Source organism: Pogonomyrmex barbatus, unplaced genomic scaffold, assembly GCF_055798465.1.
Source record: "Pogonomyrmex barbatus isolate J1 unplaced genomic scaffold, ASM5579846v1 scaffold15, whole genome shotgun sequence".
Lineage (NCBI taxonomy): Eukaryota > Metazoa > Arthropoda > Insecta > Hymenoptera > Formicidae > Pogonomyrmex > Pogonomyrmex barbatus.
This window is the reverse complement of record NW_028297111.1, coordinates 1,555,275-1,575,596: the sequence shown is the minus strand read 5'-3', so window position 1 is coordinate 1,575,596 and position 20,322 is coordinate 1,555,275. Positions and strand designations below refer to the sequence as shown.

At 24.7% G+C, this 20,322-nt stretch overlaps 3 protein-coding genes across 5 annotated transcripts; 1 reads left to right on the top strand and 2 right to left on the bottom strand.

The window, feature by feature from the left end:
* Positions 1 to 1,843: 1,843 nt before the first annotated feature.
* On the bottom strand, positions 1,844 to 5,019 carry LOC105425446 (uncharacterized). The gene has a single exon (XM_089073380.1). The coding sequence runs from the start codon at positions 4,405 to 4,407 to the stop codon at positions 3,910 to 3,912; it is 498 nt and encodes a 165-aa protein (XP_088929506.1). The 5' UTR covers positions 4,408 to 5,019; the 3' UTR covers positions 1,844 to 3,909.
* A 6,523-nt stretch (positions 5,020 to 11,542) lies between these two features.
* LOC105425447 (uncharacterized) lies at positions 11,543 to 13,346 on the top strand. 3 transcript variants are annotated; one of them, XM_089073480.1, is made up of 3 exons: positions 11,543 to 11,903; positions 12,044 to 12,332; positions 12,592 to 13,346. In XM_089073480.1, exons 2-3 carry the CDS (start codon positions 12,265 to 12,267, stop codon positions 12,956 to 12,958), a joined length of 435 nt encoding a protein of 144 aa, XP_088929606.1. In that variant the 5' UTR covers positions 11,543 to 11,903; positions 12,044 to 12,264; the 3' UTR covers positions 12,959 to 13,346. The 3 variants fall into 3 exon arrangements, 2 of the variants coding, with proteins under 2 accessions (XP_088929606.1, XP_011634525.2); XR_003096648.2 differs by having other exon boundaries at positions 11,543 to 12,332; positions 12,572 to 12,734; XM_011636223.3 differs by having other exon boundaries at positions 11,543 to 12,332.
* Positions 13,347 to 14,186: 840 nt separating this feature from the next.
* LOC105425485 (uncharacterized) lies at positions 14,187 to 19,434 on the bottom strand (the record flags this gene model as incomplete). The annotated part of the gene is made up of 6 exons (XM_025217853.2): positions 14,187 to 14,513; positions 16,181 to 16,334; positions 16,416 to 16,516; positions 17,484 to 18,207; positions 18,602 to 18,800; positions 19,152 to 19,434. Coding segments are annotated over 6 exons (1,668 nt in total), but the record flags the coding sequence as incomplete, so codon positions are not given.
* Positions 19,435 to 20,322: the final 888 nt, after the last annotated feature.

Sequence of the window (20,322 nt, the reverse complement as noted above, 5' to 3'; positions counted from 1 at the left end):
GATTACGTTTCCAATTCACACTCATAGCGCTTATAGAATCATTTTATCCTTGTTGTTTGTAATATTAAACAAATATATAAAAAAATATTAAATAAGAACAAATGATGTTTACAAGCGCTGTAAGCGTGAATCAGAACGCAATCATAGAAAGAGAGAGAGAGAAAGAGAGAGAGAGAGAAATTAAAAAAAATTAACATTAATATTCTATAAAATTTTATTTGCCCTGATTATTAACAGCATTTAAGGTATTCTAAAGCTTGAAAGCTTTCATTATATACAAACAGCGCCTAGAGATGCCGAATAGCAGTGCCTTTAAGTATCTTAAATTAAGAAAATGATTCGAAGATGATGCGATTATCAAATTTTGGCATATATCATACACTTCGTTATTACATCATAGATAGATATGTCATGACTACTATTATTACTTATGTACCATATATAGCTTTTTATCTCTGAGTGGGTCTCTGTAAACAAAAGAGAATTAAATTTAAAATGGAAAATTTAAGACGGGATGCTAAAAAATTTAAGGTAATCATGGCTCAATTTATTTAAGCTCGTTTTAAGTTGGAATTTAAATGTTTGTAAGATTCCAAGTGATTAATAAAATGATTGTGTATCTGAAGATAATATTTAAGACAAGCTAAAATATAAAACCCGAATTTATGAATATGAATGCTATACTTACAATTAGTATTATAAGAATTATTTTTTTCTTTGTTGATAAGAGCTCTCAAATACGAGTAGCAATTATTATATAATATATTCATATTTCTTCTCTTTCTGATCGAAGAAAAAGAAAGCTGAATTTATAAATTTTTTTTAAGAAAAAGAATTCAATATTTCTTTGGCAAAAGTAAAGATCAGAGTAAGTCTGGCATAAGAGAAGACATGACAAAAGCGTGAACGAAACTTCCAAGAAGTATCAACTGAAATATCGAAATATGAAAGACACGGTTTACTTCTAAGACATTTCACATTTCGGTGTTTTATTATACGTCTTTTTATTATACGTCTTTTCTTTATTCACGTTTTTATCACTCTTCCTTTACACTTCAATCTTTTCAAGATTTTAATTTTTTGAATGTAATATTTTGTATTTTGTCTCAAATCTTTTACTTTTTCAAAAATATTAAATTTAAATATTGAATTAATATTATTCTTTAACAAAATAATTATAAATCTGAGAAAATTCAATAAAAATGATTAAAAATAAACAAATAATTTAATTGAAATTTTAAACGAGAATAGAATTAAACACAAAAAAGGATAAAATAAGCAAACAAATTTTACAAGTTATTATAAAAAATAGCCAAAGCAATTTATTTTTATATAAACAGTTTTGTTGTTTTACTTTATAAATTAAATATAAAATTAATTAAAATATAAAAAGTAAATAATATTTAAATTATTAGCTTCTAATTAAATACTACAGGAATACTGTTGAATCTTTACACAATACATTAGGTTATATTAATCACAATTTTCTTATTATTACTTATTCTTCTTATTTCTTATTAAAAAATTATTTAATAAATAAATTATAAATAAAATTACTAATAAAATAATTTTGTTTAAAATAGCATGAAATTTGAAATTAGTATCAAAATATTGTATTGTAAATTATAAAAAATTTGTTTTCGAAGCTAACACCAAATTATGCGCAATTTATAATTTGAGATTTATAATGCGTTATTCATATTCATTTCAGATTTGTAAATTCTGAATAGATGTCAAATTGATTAATTATTTATGTCAATTTTTCGATGAAATAGTTTTTATAACAATAATTATAGTATAATAATTTTTTAACGAAATCAAAGATCGCGAAACCATAAATAAATTTATAAGTTTAAATAATTCAATGTATATTATCCGTATTCTTTTTTATTTTATCATATGGATTTGTGTATAAAAATACATTATACAAATGATGAACCACAAATTGCAAATAATAATTTAGAAGATATATATTAACAATTTCTTCTTACTATATTTATTGCAAAAAGCAAATTATATATAATCTAGTGCTAGCTTTACATTGATCATGATACTCATCGAATTGTGGTTAACATTGAAATAAAAAAAATCATATTAAATAAATTATCATTATATATATATATATATATATATATATATATATATCTATATCATATTTATGTTATTAAATAAATTATCACAGATATAAATTATTTATATCTATGAAAGTTAATTCGTAAAAAATCGCTTACGACGCAAAGAAGTCTTTCTTTTATTTATAAGTTCTAAAGTATGCATCTCTATATCTAGTTGGCAGCTTCTATTTATCTACAAACGCAGCTATTTCCGCTGCTTCTAGACTTTGTTTAATATAAACTTTGCGTTCGACATACAAACAGTATATTGTATTTAGCAATCATATATTAAATATATTAAATATATTAAATCATATATTAATTATATTTAGCTGTTAGTTTCGTGGTATTATTAGTTTTATATATATATATATATATATATATATAAAGATCATGTTGAAAATCAAACGAATTCAATAGACTAAATGTACGAAGAGACTAGTTGACGTTATTTTACATACATTTTGTTTTGAAGCGTATTGTCATTATAAATTGACATAATCTTATCACAATGTCAGTTAAAAGTATCCTTAAGTTCCTTTAAAATATTCGCAGTCACATTTAATGAGGCAGATGAAATATAATAATTTTCACTAAATCTAGCTATAAATTATTTACAATAGAATATTTTGTACGTGTATACGATACACGTACAAAAAGAGGAGAAATATAATCTGTGTCATATTATAAGAGTGATAACGTCATATTTTTTTAGATACCCTGTGGGACATTTCTTTACATTTTTGTCTATAATATTAAAAAAGAACTTGGCACGATATAAAATCTACTAAATACATTGACATCAATAAAATCTACTAAATACATTGACATCAAAAAATATCTTCACATGAAATAAATATTCACAAAGATGTCTATGAAACGTTTCATATATATAAAACATATTTTTGTTGACTTAAAGATCAAAATTATATTTTTTTTAACCAAAAATGAGAATAGATTTCTAAAACATCACTAAATTTTTAAATAAATTTAATAATTATGTACTAAAAAAAAATTTGCTTCTATCTTTTATCAATTATCTAAGGATAATTTTTTATTTGCAAAGTATTCTTCATCTTTTATATCATAATCACAACTTAGTTATCGAACGTCTTTCCTTATGTCTTTGCTAATCATGTTTTCTAAATTGATTCTTCTTATAACTTTAGTTAAAATTTGTATAATATCAATAATATCAAAGTTTATATAATGTTTGCTAAATTTCACTTTATCACTACCTCTTTATCAAAATAATATTATTATAAATAAAGTAGATATATAATACACATCCGAATGAATATTAATTAAAATTTTAAGACTTTTTATTTTATTTAACTGAATTAAATCTATCTCAGTCTTAACTACAGTTAAATATCATTTATTAGTATTTTACGTCAATTTCTCTTATTAGATTGCATTAAAAATGTAAATATTAAAGTATTAAAAATGGTAAATAGATCAGTATTATTGGTATTGCATTCTTGTTCTTCATTCTTCTTCGATACGTGATTTTAAGAAGTCTTAAAAAAATTAAAATATAAATTAAAATTTTAATCTCAGTCTTGATTAATTAATTTTGGCACTTTGCATTCTCATTTCTTCATTTAACGTTATTTAGTGGAAAAATGCAAGTTGCTCAATCAATTGTCTAATGCACTTATAATGTATTGTTTCGATGCTGTGTGTGTGTGTGTGTGTGTGTGTGTGTGTGTGTGTGTGTGTGTGTGGTGTGTGTGAGAATGTGTGTGTGTGAAAGAGAAACTCAATGATCCAAAGATGATCCAAACTTCAGAAATCAAAGAAGTTGTATATTTGGTAGTTGATTGGCTTCTCTAAATCTCTCACTAGCACTACTAATTTCGCAGCTGCATCTGCCATGTTGCTCGATTCTAATCCATGTTCTCCTCGTGATATTCGTCCGCAAGCTCAAGACCTCAATCTCCATTTCCTCATAATAAATTGACGATTGCACCGGCGCACAACTGAGATCAGGACTGACGCAGCAGCCCGAATGACTGTCGCATCTTTTCAGTACAATGTATACCGGCTGATTCACATTTTCGCTAGACTGCAGATTTTGCATCACATCTCTGACATTATAAGCCCTTGATTGGGGTTCTCTGCAAAGAAACTTCTTAGTAGCTTCCATCGCGCGCGGCAAATTAATCCTTCTCGAAACTCGGTGATGATGACCATCGTGACGAGCCATCAAAACTACCGTAGTTTGATCCATCGTCGTTAAAATTAGAATTAAGAGCCTTAAGCATGATCCGCTCAGTCTGCTTTTCATCATTTTATTATTTTTTTTAGGCGGAAAGTGAAATCACATTGATTGAAAACTTGGATTTTCGAAAGTTCAACCGCACTTTGAACTTCGTTAATTTCTGGCTGACGATCAATCGTTATTGATCGTTATTTGATCTCTAAATTTACAAGAAACTTACAAGAACTTGATTTCATTGAATTTCTCAACAATTATCTTATCTTAGATCACTGGCTTAGAGATATAAAAATGCAGAAAAAAATAAAAAGAAATTCTTCCCGTTGCACCTTCGATGAGTTTTGGTCTTTTTGAAATGCACTATGTGTATTTTCGTGTATGTCACCACCCGTTCAAAAAAGATGAAAGATTTGTTCTTTTCTTTTTCTTCTTCTACTTGGATTTTTTCATTTTTCACACAACTGTATCTTCGTGCCACGTTTAAAAAGTCGAACCGCAATGAACCTGACGGATTTCCTTCGAGAGGAAGTTCTCTCTTCTTTTTTTTCTATTTTTGAAGCTTCACTTCTGTCCAGAGGCAATATGACAAAATCACGTGGTAAACTTCAGGTTTTTGGATAGAGATAGCTCGACAACGAGTTACAGGCTCTAAGTATCGGTCGACTGAGATTTTCCCGCTGACACACGAGTATTTATATATGGAAGAGCTTATACGCATGCCTCACGCCAGAACATACGTAAAGTCCAGATTGCACGAACCTTCCGCGATAATTCCGGTTTATTGTGCAATCGTTTTTCACTTATGTACTATTTAACCCTTTACGCTTGAAAGAATAATTTTCATTATCAGCAATTAAATAAAATTAAGTATCAATATTTATATTATTAATTTTATTTCTACCTAAGTCTTATTTCGCTCCTAATATGATGTAAAACCAAATTTAAATCGGTGAAAATCTGTCCAGCTAAGCTCAATCCACTCTTATTTCAACTCACGGACTTATTCCTATTTCGATCGAGGTAAAAAAATGTAGAAATAGGTAATTTTCTTTCTCTCTCCAATCTCTATTCTTTATTATTTATAAAAATTATTGCTTATTAGTTCTTGAAAAATAAACGTGATATATCAATTAATATTCATTTTATTTTTATTCAACTGAGCTGTACTTTTCAAAGATTATTTATTTATATCCGATTTATATCCAATTATATTTGTATACATTTTACAAATGAAAATTTTAAGGGACTTTTTTAAAGTATTACTAATTTTGATACATTTTGCCATAATTTTTTTTATTTTTAATCTACTTTGAGTGGAAACATTAAATTCGATCTGCACTGAAGTAAACTGAAGGCTTTGATAGATTCTAGATATTATTGACATATGAAGTAATAGAACAATAAAATAATAACAAATGTCAATATCTAGAAATAATATTTTTATATCAGTATGCCTTACATTATATTATTATAATTAATTTATTTCGAAACCATCAACATTTTTATTCAAGATTTTTCAGTTTAGAGTTGATTTGTCGTAAAAAATTTAGGAAAAATGCTAAAAATTACTTATTTATTCGATTTATATATATAATTATATTTTAAAAAGATAAAATCCGTTGTAAATTAGCTGAAAAATATGTTTCTCATTGATTCTTAAAATTCGGTTTGTGAATAAATCTTTGTTTTCAATCTTATATAATAGTATAACGTAAAAACGATATATTTCAACGATAATATTTCAGTATACTTGATAGAGTAAATTCTCTCTAAAAATTTCTTATTAAATAAATGAATATTTATTTATATTTATTTGAAGCATTATTTGTACGTGAGATTTCTCGTGATTTTTTAAAAACTAATTATACATTCTAAACTTGTTCTATGAGAAAGATATAAATTCTTAAGAAATTAATATATGAAGATATAACGATTACATGTATAAAATGAATTGAAAAATGAATTACAGAGAAATCAATATTAATCACATTATTTTCTCAGTAATGATGAAACTAATATGTATATCAACTATACGTGATACATTTGCATTTCCAAGGCTTTTTTACGCGAATCGCAGATGGCCATGTAGCTATCAATATGTACAATAAAATAGTTATTTGTGATACGGTTTTTATCCGCTAGATTCTGTCAAGGTTGCAATAGAGAAACAGTCTGAACTGCATTAATAAATAAATATTATACTTCTTACATAATATGTTTATATCACATAAGTTACATAAGTGACTACAATAAATCTTTTTAAATTGTTATTAAGTCTTATTTATATAGATATTTGCAACATACACAATTTAGTGAACAGTATAAGTTTTCTTTATAATATATTATATTATAAAATAAAGATTAATTTTCTTGTGTTTGTGCTAATATCTCTAATGTATTTCGAAATTTATATTAATATAAAATAAGGAACTTTTTTCTTCCTCTTCTTTTTCTTCGAAACGAATCTGAATAAATGAGTAAACAGAATAAATATTTTTTTAATATATCTCTAATATTTCTGTTTTTGTGTATTAAGTTATTTTTAGAATTTATATTGCTTGCTTAATTATATAGTTACATATATCATACATTTCTACATACATAATTATTATTATTAAATAAAATTCATCGAAAGTTTAAAAGAGACAATTTTTAAGAAAAGAGAAAAAAAGGAAAAACAAGGAAAAGAAGCGAAAAGAGGAGATAGATAACAATATAAATAATATTTTTAAATTGTTACATACAAATTGATAAATTTAATATAGTTGCAACACAAATTAATGGAATTTAATAATTAATTGAATTTTATGTTTAATTGAAAAATATATAATATCAGAAAAAATAGCACGCGCTTGCAATATCTAGTAATTATAAATTTTTATTATTAAAGTACATTATTATTTTCTGTATTTTCTGTATTTTATTTATTATAAAATTAGCATCTTCAATATTTAATTGATTATAAAATACTTCAAAGTAAATAATACATAATAAAATAATACAGTATAATAAAATATTTTCACAAAACTTATAATCTTCTTATCCGCGATGACAGTTATATACAACATGTATGTGATAGATACATAAATTATCAAAATGCATTATCTCTGCAAAGCCTCTCATAAAGTAATAAAGGAATTAACCAGCATAGAAAAACAATATCAATTTCAATACATTTGAATATCGATTTAATATATCCTTTTTAAAAGCGATGATTATTTATATCTTCTATTTATATCTTTATATCTTTTATTTATATCTTTTTATAAGTGAATGATATTAATTTTATAAATAATGATAATTACAAAATATTTTTAATAATGATTAAAAACATAATTAAAAACATTTTTTTATTTTAATATATATTTTATTTATTTATAGCTATAATGTGTGTTTTTAAATATATATTTCTGTAAATATTTTTAAAAACAACTAAATATTTTCTTTACATCTTATTATTTTCTACATATACTGAAATAAGATAATCGAAAAATTAATATTTTATGACATATTTAATATGTCAAAATATATCAGAATAAAATATAAAATAATTTTAAAAATTAAAAATTTTTTAATATAAATTTATAATAACTTTTTGTACAGAAAATAAAGCTGCATCAATTATACAGTTTTCCATTTTAATTTAGAATTTTTATAATGTATGTTTTTGCTTCTAACATTTTAATTTGATGTGATTTCATCATAAAAATTTCATGAAAGGTACTGAATAGCACTATAACAATAGTGTTTTTAATACTGAAAATAAGTAAGTTTTAGTATTATATTTCATATTATATTGGTCAGTATTAAGTTGAATTTGAAGAGTTAATTGAATTGTAGAGTTCTATAAAGATAATTTTAACTTGTGAATATAAAATTATATATTTATTCGTTCTCACGCACTAAAATAAAACATATATTTTAAATAAAATAATATAAAAGAATATTTCTTTCCTAAGAAATTTTTTTTAAATAAGTCACTAAGTGCAAATCAAAATAGTAAAATGGTTTTGCCAACTAATTTTCTATGTTATGAAAGATTTATTCGTTGTAAAGCTGATTCTCGTATTGTGACATAGATGAGATCAGCTAATTAAAGACATCTTTTTTCTTCGGGAGTTTCCTTACTATTGGGAGTTCCCTGTTACTATTATATTTTTTCGTCATTCATAACGTGTTATTATCTTGTACATCAATTTATTTGCTTATAAAAAGTAAGCACTTTTCTTTCAACTCATTTTTCAATATAGTAGAATATTAGAAACGCATATTGGTATTATATACTAAATATTAGAACAATTCTTTTTAATTACTTTTTACTAAGTTATTCATAAAGGTATCACAAGAATATGCTTAAAAAGCATCTTAATTCTTGAAACATTTTGTAAATGTTTTTACCGATAATCTATAAAATTGAATTTTGTGACTCTATTTTTGATTAGGCACAATTCATTTCTGCATATATAATTACTCATTACGTTAAAGGATATTTTTTACAAATTTGTCCTATTGATCATATATTAAGAAAAATAAAGTCATTTTATCAAAAAATATTTCTATTTTAATATATTTTGCAAGAAATTTTATCATGTATTTTCTCATTTCTAATGTCATCAATCTAGATATAGATATATACAGTGAGTTGGCAGAAACCACCTTAAGTCATTCATTCCTTCGTAAGAATGACGTAGTATAAACGTAATTACTCAAATATTTCGTCAGTATACTCTTCGCAGACGGAATTTCCTTTCTTATTCGAGCTTATGCAACTCATTGAAGTTCTTGTTTCAAAAATAAAATGTGATATCTACTTTATAAATATACATGATAAATGATTACACGAAACAATTTATGTTTCAATAAACCTGCACTGTAAAGTTCCTATTTTAATTTTTTATAGCATTAAAAATGGATTCGCGCAGATATATTAATTGAATAACTATCGTTAATAATAATCTATTCCTATATTATATTTATCGTCTGCGATTTAATTTCCAATTATATATTTAACGCAAATTATCAACTTGCATTAGCATTAATTTATATTTTTATTCGCAATTTTTGAATCATTAATACTTTTATCTTCTCTTAATTGTAACTTATAAATTACATGATTTAAAATATTTCGAAAAATTTTAAAATTATTGTTAGTTCCAATTCTTCTATAATGTTACGGATTAATCTCAGGAATCATTGGATAAAAGTGATTTTATAAAAAAATTTTTTGTTATAAAAGATCCTTTTAAATTACAAATGAATTTTAGCAATTCTTTCGAGGAGATGACAACTTTGAAATTTCAAATAATATTCTATAAAAAAATAATATAATTAGATTTTATATTAAAGATAAAACAATTTTTAATTAATAATATTTAATTATTTAATTAAGTAATAAAGATATTTTTTCTAACATTACAATATCAAAATTAAGAGTTATAAAATGTAAAGATCTATTGTATTAATTTATAAATTCAAAAATTAAATTTTCTTTTTCAAAATTATTTTATTAAATATTTAAAAAGATATTCATTACATTTTAAACAAATGCTAAACAAATGTCTTATTATTAACAAGAAAGCTTATTAGTAACAAGAATATCGCCATAAAAATCATCAATAATTTTTTTATTCAGATTTCTAAGATATTGAGTTTGTAACACTATTTAAACTATCCTGTATATTGTAAAGATATTATATATGAAACTAACACTATATGACTCACTCAATGATGACTCAATCTTTGAAACATAGGACCACCAAAGTAGTGCGGATTCCAACATGACTTCCGATGATCCAGTCATGCGAAATTTGCGTAAGGTATTTTTATTTGCTTCTTCAATCTGAGTATTATACATGGTGATAAATAACTTATCTCATTGATTTTGTTAAATTTATAAGTTTCATATTTTATACATACAAATTACATGTATTTTACATACGTATACAAAATACAAACAAACGATTAACATGCTAATTTATATATTTTTAGAATGAAATATGTGGAGTAATTGTAATAGTAGATATAACAATAGGCCTGCTCTTTTTAGTTGAACTTCTTGCATATATCATCTTTTTTTTCTAACACAGAAAGAAAAAGAGGAAAGATGAGTCGTGAAAAAAAATTTAACTGTGTAAAAGATTTAGTAAAAGAACGAACTTATTATCGCGATATATTTAAATAAAACATAAAATTCTAATTATTTTTATCAAACATAATTTATACAAAATCTATAAATTAAGATCTACAATTAACTTTCAATCTGAAAACATAATTTCTTGGATTTATTTCATTATTCTTTTCAAATTTTTGTATTTAAAACTAGATAAGTAAATAAAAAAAAAAAAAGAAAAAGGAAGAAGAAAATACTTAGAAGATGAAGGAAGTGAAGCGGAAAGAAAAGATGAGCAAAGAAGCAACATCATATTCTGACGCTCCTAATAATTATGGTTATTTCGAAGAGTTTCTCAGAATAGTTAGATCGATCCCTTCTCAAATCTCTTTCTTTTACCGAGAATTCGAAGAAAGATCTGTAAAGAGGAATCGAAGAGCAAGTAATAATAAGAAAAAAGAAATTGGAAGATGAAGAAAGGTGAAGGAAAGCCTGGACACAATTATGTGAGCGCGCATGTGTGTATACACAGTGAGTTTCAAGAGCCTCTTTTATATCTAGAATAACTGGAGGAATTCACATTATGTAACAAAAAAATATATGATTTCATTAAAAAAAATGGTGATAATAAAATATCATGTGACAGTGACTTCCTCGAAACAACTTTTGTCCGAAACGTTTTTCTGTATCTTCCATATTTTTCAAAATCTTTACTTGGAATAATTAAAATGGAACACACTGTGTGTATATGTACACAGCATATCCAATAATAATCATATTATTCTCGTGAATAAATAAAGCAAGTTATATCGAATGGAAAAGTTTTTATTTTGCGATTTTTGCACTAATTAAAAAGTTATTAATTGATACAGATTCACAAATGAGGGAGCATTCACGCGAAGGGATAGCTCAGTTACGCACGTTTATGATTACTAAACGCGCAAGATATTTGAATATAATCTATAAATAATATCTACAAGATAATATCATATATAATATACAGTTTCCAACATTTTGCCGCGCACCCAACCCAAATAGGCATATATAATGCTATCTTTTTATGCAAATGTTCGCTTATTCGCAGATTTGTGATAAATATTAAATAACTCTTTAATTATCACGAGTAATAATTATCACAAAATGGTACAAGATTTTTCTACTCAATATAACTTGCTCTACTTGCCTACGAGAGACGTAATACAGTTATTATTGGACACCCAGTATATAGAATGAAAGAATTCTGATCGCAGAGCTTGGTCGTAGTCGCGGCAAGCATCTTCAGTGCGAACATCGCAAAGATCAAAGAAAGGATCGAGTGAAATTGACTTTTCGAAAAGTCGACTGGATACTAAATTTATCAGAATAAATAACTAAAATATTTCTGAAGAAAAGAAGTGTTATCTGTGAAAATGATACGTGAAGTTGAAAGTCAAAACCGATTGAAGAAATTGATGAAAATGTAATGTAATTTTCCGAGATTAATGTATTTGAAATTATCTGGAAGAAAAATTAAATGTCTTTAAGCTTAGTTTGAAAAAAACTTGAATTTTTTATTTTATTTTTTTTTTTGTTTAATTCTTCTTTCTCTTTAATTTAAAGTGAAAATTATTAATGAAACAAATTGAAACACATTCGGAAATTTCTATTCGAGAAACTGGATTTAATTTTCTTGATCAATACGGTTATTTAATTCAACAAAAGTGTGCTCTACTTTACAAATACATTACATAATCACTGGTCATTTTAGTGATTATTGCTATTATAAAATAATAGTGATATAACAATTTGTGACAGTATATCTCAAGAATTACATCTCGAAAATGAAGAAACTTTTACTTTTGGTAATCTGCATTCAATTTGCATTAATTGTTATCGGCAGACATCATAGGTGAGAAAACATAGTCAATTAATTTTCTGAATCGCTATTTCTTTTTCTGTTTTCTTTTTTTTTTAAGTTAGATTCTATATTAGACTCTTCTCTTTATTTTTTTATCTTTTTACATTGTATTTTTTCATTGTATGTTTGATTTCTTCTTCTTTCTTTGTTTTTCATTTCTCTATTTTTGTTAAATTGTTTTCATTGTTTTCATTTACTTTCCGTTTCTTCGTTTTTATAATTATCTGTAGATTATTTTTGTTTAATATAGGGATAGTGATTTTCTAAGCCACGTGCAATTGGTACATCAATTTCAATGTTTGTCGCCTCAACCAAGGGCAATCTCAGTAGAGGATCTCTTGACTGTGGGCCTCGGATCTGATGAAGTTTTTTATCCCGCCTTCACGGTATTAACACGCTGTGTTGGATCGGGATGTTGTCCTGATTCTAATCAGATCTGTGCTCCGATTGAAACTAGAAATGTCAGTCTTGTCTTCATGGTAAGGCATCGCATTGATCAACAACGAGATCGTCACCATGAAGTGATTCATGCTTTGGAGCATGTCAAGTGTGCCTGCATGAATAAAATCTACGAAGACTTGCAAGTTTCGGAAGAAAAAGGCTTGAAGAAACAATAACTATTCCTATATATAAATTACTTCCTAAGTAATCAAAGAATTAAAAATATATAATGATAATTTTATTTTAAAAAATTAAAATTTCATTTTTTTAAAGAATGTTCTTTTTCGACATTTTGAAAAAGAAATAATATTTTTATTTAATTCATTAAGTTTCAACAAAAATGTCAAAGAATAATAATATTTATAATAAGTTCAAATCTTCATTCTAAGTATATTAAATAATAAATATCATTTTGAGATATTGAATTTTAATCCTTCATTAATGTCTAATACTACACTTATGACACGCATAATTAAAATATTTTTTTTTATAAACAAATATAAACTATAATTTTCACTGATAGAATAGTATAATACTTTCTATTATTTAATAGAAAAACAGAAAGCATGAAAGAAAAAGTCAATGTATTAATAATATATTTATTTAAGTTAAAAAATAATAATTATAACATAGTTAAATATATCGATATGTAACATCGAAAAAATGAAGTATTACAGTACAAAATCTTAAAATGATTTACATATAATTGTTATCTTTTGATAATTTAATGTCATTAGTATTAATTATATTCGATGTTAATATGATGTGTATTTATTACCTAAATTGGAACGTATCAAAGAATTCGTTTTAAAAATTGAATTATTTTTTTTATCTTAAAAAATATATATATTTAAGATTAATTAAATTAGAGTAAATTATATTATAATATATTAGTAAATAAAACTAATATTGTACTAACTAACTATTGTTCACATTTGTGTATATATACGTTACATATTCATTCATTCAATATTAATGAAGAGAAATTTGGACTATAATAAAAACGAAGTAACAAATATATTCAAAAGAATTTATAAAATTATAATATTGAAAGCTTTGCGCCAATATATTTATCATTTTATATTTTATATTTTTAAGAAATAAACATGAAACAAATCTATTGCTTAGAATATAGTAGAAAATATTAACATGATAAAAAATAATACTTTTATATGAAGATCTTTAGAAAAGTACTTCTTATTATATTTTAATATACTTATATTTATACTTATATTTATTAAGATATGATAAATAAATGAAAATAAAATTGTTCTTAAGATATATATAAGATATATATATATATATATATATATATATATATATCTTAAGAACAATTTTAAATATAAATTTTCTAAACTTAAAATATATATATATATATATATATATATTAAGTTTAGAAAAATATCTGAGCTTAAGTTATTAAAATTTTTCTTAATAATAATAATAATAATAATAATAATAATAATAATTTGTTGTTGTTGTTAAGAGAAGTTTTAATAATTTAATCTCAGATATTTTTCTTTCTTATTCCTTTATATTAAAATATTGCTTAGTGGCATAAAGATCATATCTAATGCTATTGTTATTTGGATCTAACTTTAAGGCAGCTTCTAGTTCGGGAATTCCATGCTGTGGTGCCGATAATTTGCAAAGTGCAGCACCTCGACGAGCATGACACTTTGCTCGTGACATTCTGTTACTTTCACACTTTGGTTCCATCAACTCCAATACCTAGAAAAACAATTTCTTTCTTAATAATTGCAATTTTGCTGTTTTCTTACAGTACGAGTCAAAATATTTATAAAAAGACACATTTTTTATTTGATTCTCAAACAATTTCTTCCTTTTGCAAAAAAAAATTCATCTTGCAATATACAATTGTACTTTTTTAAGCAACTATATATTTTTTTTACATTTATGGATTTATCTCATTACTATATTTATGAAGTAAGCTAAAGTATATATTAAAATAAAATAAATAAAAAATATTTTACGAGATATTTATTATTATATCTTATGACAAAATGTGTCAGAATGAAATATAAAATAATTTCTAAACTAACAATTTCTAAGCATAACTTTATAATAGTTTTTTACAAAGGATTAAAAATTGCAATGATTAATGCAGTGAAAAAAAATTTTATTTATTATAATGTTTCGATTTCGGCTTTATTTTTACTGCATGATTTTTGTATGATTGGTTACAAGTACATATGAAATTATTTTTTTCATATTGCGCGAATTAATTTTCTTTGCAGAAAAAATTTCCGAATTCTGAAGAGATTGTTTCAAGCGAATCTAAAGAACATCAACAAAATTATTGAATCATTTTAAAACATCTTGGATTTCTATTGAAATGATTTTTTTTTTTTATAAAGATTTGCCCGTGCTTTTTGACTGTCATTTTTCTGTAAAACTCAGAGCAAAGACAGGATTTAGAGAATCATTTTCGAGAGACGATGAGTCCATGAAAGTTTCCCTTCATATGTCTACAGATTCAGCGGATTCAAAAAGATTCAGATATCTACAAAAAAAAAAGAGAGAAAAAAAACAACTTCCACCGTTATCATTAAGGAGAAAGAAAACTCAAGAATTTCGTCTGCTTGTCATCAAAGAAGGTAGAAGATCAAGAGATGTATAATAGGTATTCCAAAGAGAACTGGGGGATGTCTTGAAATCGACATTGGGGAAACTAACTATCCCCTTTGAAGAATGCTATTCTGTCCTGTAAAAACAATACCAAATTTTCCAATGAAAATAGATTAAATTCCAGAAAGGAACGGAGCCCGGTAATTGCGATAGCAACCTGAAGAACAACAAGAAATCATCTTGGTGCTCTGGAATCTATTCCGGAAGAAAAAAGAAAATCTTATTGGAGTATTGGTATTCCCCTGGATGGATTAACGAGACAACAATCTTGGAGAGGGAGAATAATGTTGCATCTTTGTCTTCTTATTTCAGAGTGTCAGCTGAATTATGATCATAACCGATCGTGTTGATAAGTAAAGGAGAATGTTTAACAATAAATGTTTTATTGACGAAGCAAAGATAACTATCACTGACAAAAGAGAGATTTATGGTTGGATTTTTCGTGAGCAAATAAAATGTTTTGAGCTCTTTACTAAAGAAAGTGTTACTCTCTTCCCTGCGTACTGTCATTTATTTTCTGTAATTAATTTATGTATATATAGAGTGTCTCATTTTAAATAACGATCTCAAATATATCTTGAATAGTGCGTTTTAAACAAAAATGTTTCGCAATGTTTGACAAATCTCTTTTTTGAAGTGTTGAGTGCAACAATATGTTTTTCTTTGTCCTTTTAATTTTTAAAAAAACATGGAAAATATTACTAAAAAGAATATTTTGTATATAAGAGTATTACTGTAATTTCTATTACCTTAGAACAATCATCAATGCATCTATAATAATTTCCAAGAGCATAATGAGCAGCAGATCTGTTCATATAAAGTGCCACCATTTTATCATTGATTTTTATTCCATATGTATATGCACTGATAGCAGCTAAATAATTTCCCACTTTAAAGAAATCACTATAATATAAAATAATTAAGATTCATAATTCATTTTAACAATTAGAAAATATGCGATAAAGCATGCTTTCCTCAACATACTCGCCCTTGTCTTTTAACCACTGAGGATCCTGTTCTTCAGGACGAAGATTTTCGACAACAAATCCTGTTTTTCTTCTAGTTTCCGCTTGTTTGGAAAGCCACTGAAGCAAACTGTATTTGAAACATAAACACACACGCACACACCACATGCAAAAAATTGGCCATATTTAGTACAATTTTGTAACATCTTTTAATAACAAAGAATCGTATCGAGAACGTAAATCAAACGTAATCAGAACGTAAATCAAATTAAAGCTTAAATATTTTTGTTGTTAATTAAAAGAATTAAAATTGAGGTAAAAAAATTTTATAAAATGACAATCGTAGACAAATCTTGAAAAATGGGAAAAAAATGGTACACTACTTAGCTATCAGAAATCACCAGATCACTAGATTTAGTCGTTTCTAATAGTTGAGCAGTGATCATTATTTCAAGAATTATTTTACACTTTTACGTGATTTATTGGACAGATATCTTACTTTTCAGTATTTTTTACAAGTTTTAAGAATACTAAAATATCATGTTTTTAAGAGAAAAGTACAAAATAAAGCTATACGATGCAAGAAACTTTTTACATGTCATTTCTTTGACGTCACACAACTCATGTCGCGCCCCGAAAGAACCGAACTTTAATGTTCGCCATTTTCTAAAATGTTTTATAATCCAATTTTGGTTTTTGTTGATTATCTAAAAGAATATTCAAATTTTAATTTCACCTCAATTTCAGCTTTGATTCATCTCAATACGATTTTTTTCTGAGTTATTGCTATTGAGAAATTATGTTAGAAAATTATGTTAAAAACTTATGTTAAAATTTGGTGGCTGATTTTTTGCAGATTAGTGTATATGTGCACGTACGCACACAATTTTTTTATCTTAAGACTTTGCTAATTGCATTTTATATAATTTTTTCTAAGAAAAAAATAGATAAAAAGATAAAAAGAAAAATAAATTCTCGCTGAAAAAAGGTTATTTTTATCAAACTTTTTGTGTCTTTCACAAAAACAAAAATTTTATAATTTTCTAAGAAAATATTTAGTCTACAATTTGCAATTAAAGATACATACTTCTTGTTCTTCAACGAAAGAACTTTCCCTAGCCGGAGTGGGAAAAGCCCGATCAGAAAAAATTACATTAATTATTCCACATTTTCTAGGGAGTGGAATTGTTTTCGCAGGATCATTGAATATTTCATTTATTTTTGAATATCGATTCTTGAATATTCTATTAATCAAGTTTTGGCTTGATTTGTGCTTATTCATTTTCATATTAAATTTTTGTGAAAGTTTCTGATACATTTCTTTATTCAAAGAATGCGTTGAAGATTTAAAAGATATAATTTCATTATTTAATTCGGAATCTTCAGAAGAGCTAGAATATTCTTCAAGATTAATATTCTTGCTCACAGATGTTACTGTTGTATTTATCTTTATATCTATTTCTTCTTTGGTATTCTTGTTGAGAATTGCGTTTCCTTTTAAATTTGTTTGATTGTTTATTTCTGTCTTTAAATTTTCTTTGATTCTTAATTCTTTCTCTAAATCTTTTTCAATATTTAATTTATTCTTTAGTTTTTCTTCAATCGCTAATTCTTTTCTTATTTCTCCCTCAACGATCGAATCGTTCTTATAATTCCTTTCAACAATATGTTTTTTCTTTATTTGTTCTGCAGCCATTAATTCATTTTGTTGCTTTTTTTCTATTTCAATTTCTTTAATCATTTCTTCTTTTTTGTCAGTTTCCAGAGATTGCATAATATCGAGATCATCCTTAAACCACTTAAGAGGATACCTTAGAAAAATTTTTAATTAAATATCCTTGTGTATGTACTCTTAATCAATATTACGATCTTTATGGAACATCCTGAGCGCGCACACACATACACACACATATATACACACACAAGATATCCCATGAAGACCGTAATATGTGTAAGGGTAGATTCTTCAGATTATTTTATATACATATATATATATATATATATATATATATATATATTAAAGTTTAATTATTACATATATTTTATATATATATATATATATATATATATATATAAAAACTTTTCTATAGAATTATATATTTTTCAATATTATTTTTTTATAACATTCTAAAAATATGTCTATCACTAAATATTCCTGATTATTATAACGTTTTGGGAAGCTAATGTTTTTTTTTTAAACAATACCTATATGTTTTCCTATTCTTTTGCACTTTGCCAGAAATGTCCTGAAATATCGGTATTTCTGTATTTGATCGCCATTCTTCAAAATCTTGCATCGCAATTTTTCGATGTGAATCTTTCAGTGCTTCTATTCTATTCAGCATATCGGTATCTAAATTAACTTGTATTTTTACCGCTTCTTTTTGCAAATGTTGAAAATTTTCTGTGGAATAGTGGCACGTATATAAACATAATGAATAATATTAATTTATAAATAATTTATTAATAATAAAACAATAAAATAAAAGATAAAGATATATTTTCTTTTTCCATGTTTTTAGAAATTCAACATATGTTTATTCAAAAACTATTTTTATTTCTCACTTTTATGTATCAACTTCATTTTTCAACCGAATTATTTTAAGAGGTTCAATTTCAATAGCTTTTTTTATAATGGTTTCAAACTATCATGTACGCATGTATATTTTATATTTTGTTATCAATTTTATCCATAATTTACAAATGGGATTTTTATGGGATTTTTTTATTTATTTGTATTATTAATAATTCTTACCTTTTCTAAATTTAATATGATGTACTAAAACAGTTTGCACTTTTTCTGAAATTCGATTTCTAATATGACGTTTTTGACTCTTGCTAATATCTTCCGCTTCAAGTCTTGGCCAATCAATGATTTTATTTGCTTTTTGCAAAGAGAAAATAATTTCAGTATCCGTTAAAGTACATTCACTTTCCTCTTCAAGCACATTTTCCCATAGAAATAATTCCAAAATAAAAGGTAGAAAACTAATCTTCAATAAAAGTTGATTGTTATTTCGAGTATTGTTTTGAAGTACTCATACAAAATATTTTAATTTATCACACTCAACTAAAAATTGTGTATTATTTTGAAAGTATTAAAATTGTTATTAATTTAACATTAATTTTTTTATATATACATGTATATATATATATATATATATATATATATATATGAGTGTATGTGTATGTGTAATACATATTCATAAAAAATTTTCTTCAGATATGTTAAAAATATTGTATTTTAAATATATTAAAATATAATAAAAAAAATAATTTAAAATTATATCTAAAGGAAAATCGATAACGAAAAGAAGGAAAATATATATCTAAATTCAAAAATATTCAAACAATATCTAATAAGTAGCATTATCCGACAAAAAAGATATTAGGTGCCTAATTTCGTTTTTGAAGATATATATATATATATATAAAATAATTGCTTATATTGCCAATCATGTTTTTAAATGTTTTTAACTTATTTTGTTATTTGGATATATTCTTATTACATTAATTTGTTTAAAGATATTATTTTAAATATTAGAAAATAAATACCTTTACGTAATTGTCCATAATAAGTAAATCCACATTTTTAGGGCGACTTTTTATAGGCACATAAACTATTATATTTTTCTTTGTTTGTCGCCATTGATAATTTTTTATAACTATTACCGGCATAATTCGAATTTAAGCTGTTTTAAATAAACGTTTGTTTGAGTCGATACAACTTTATTCTTGTTCGTTATTATGCTATATGTGGCACTATAAAGTATCGATCAAACAAATATATCTAAGCAACCACTAAAGAACATGTAAATTGACTTACTTTAATAACAGTAACGATATATCTTTAAGCAAAACAAAAATTGTTATATTATTTGTGTTATTCTTACATTAAATATTAAAAATAAAAAATAAAATTCATA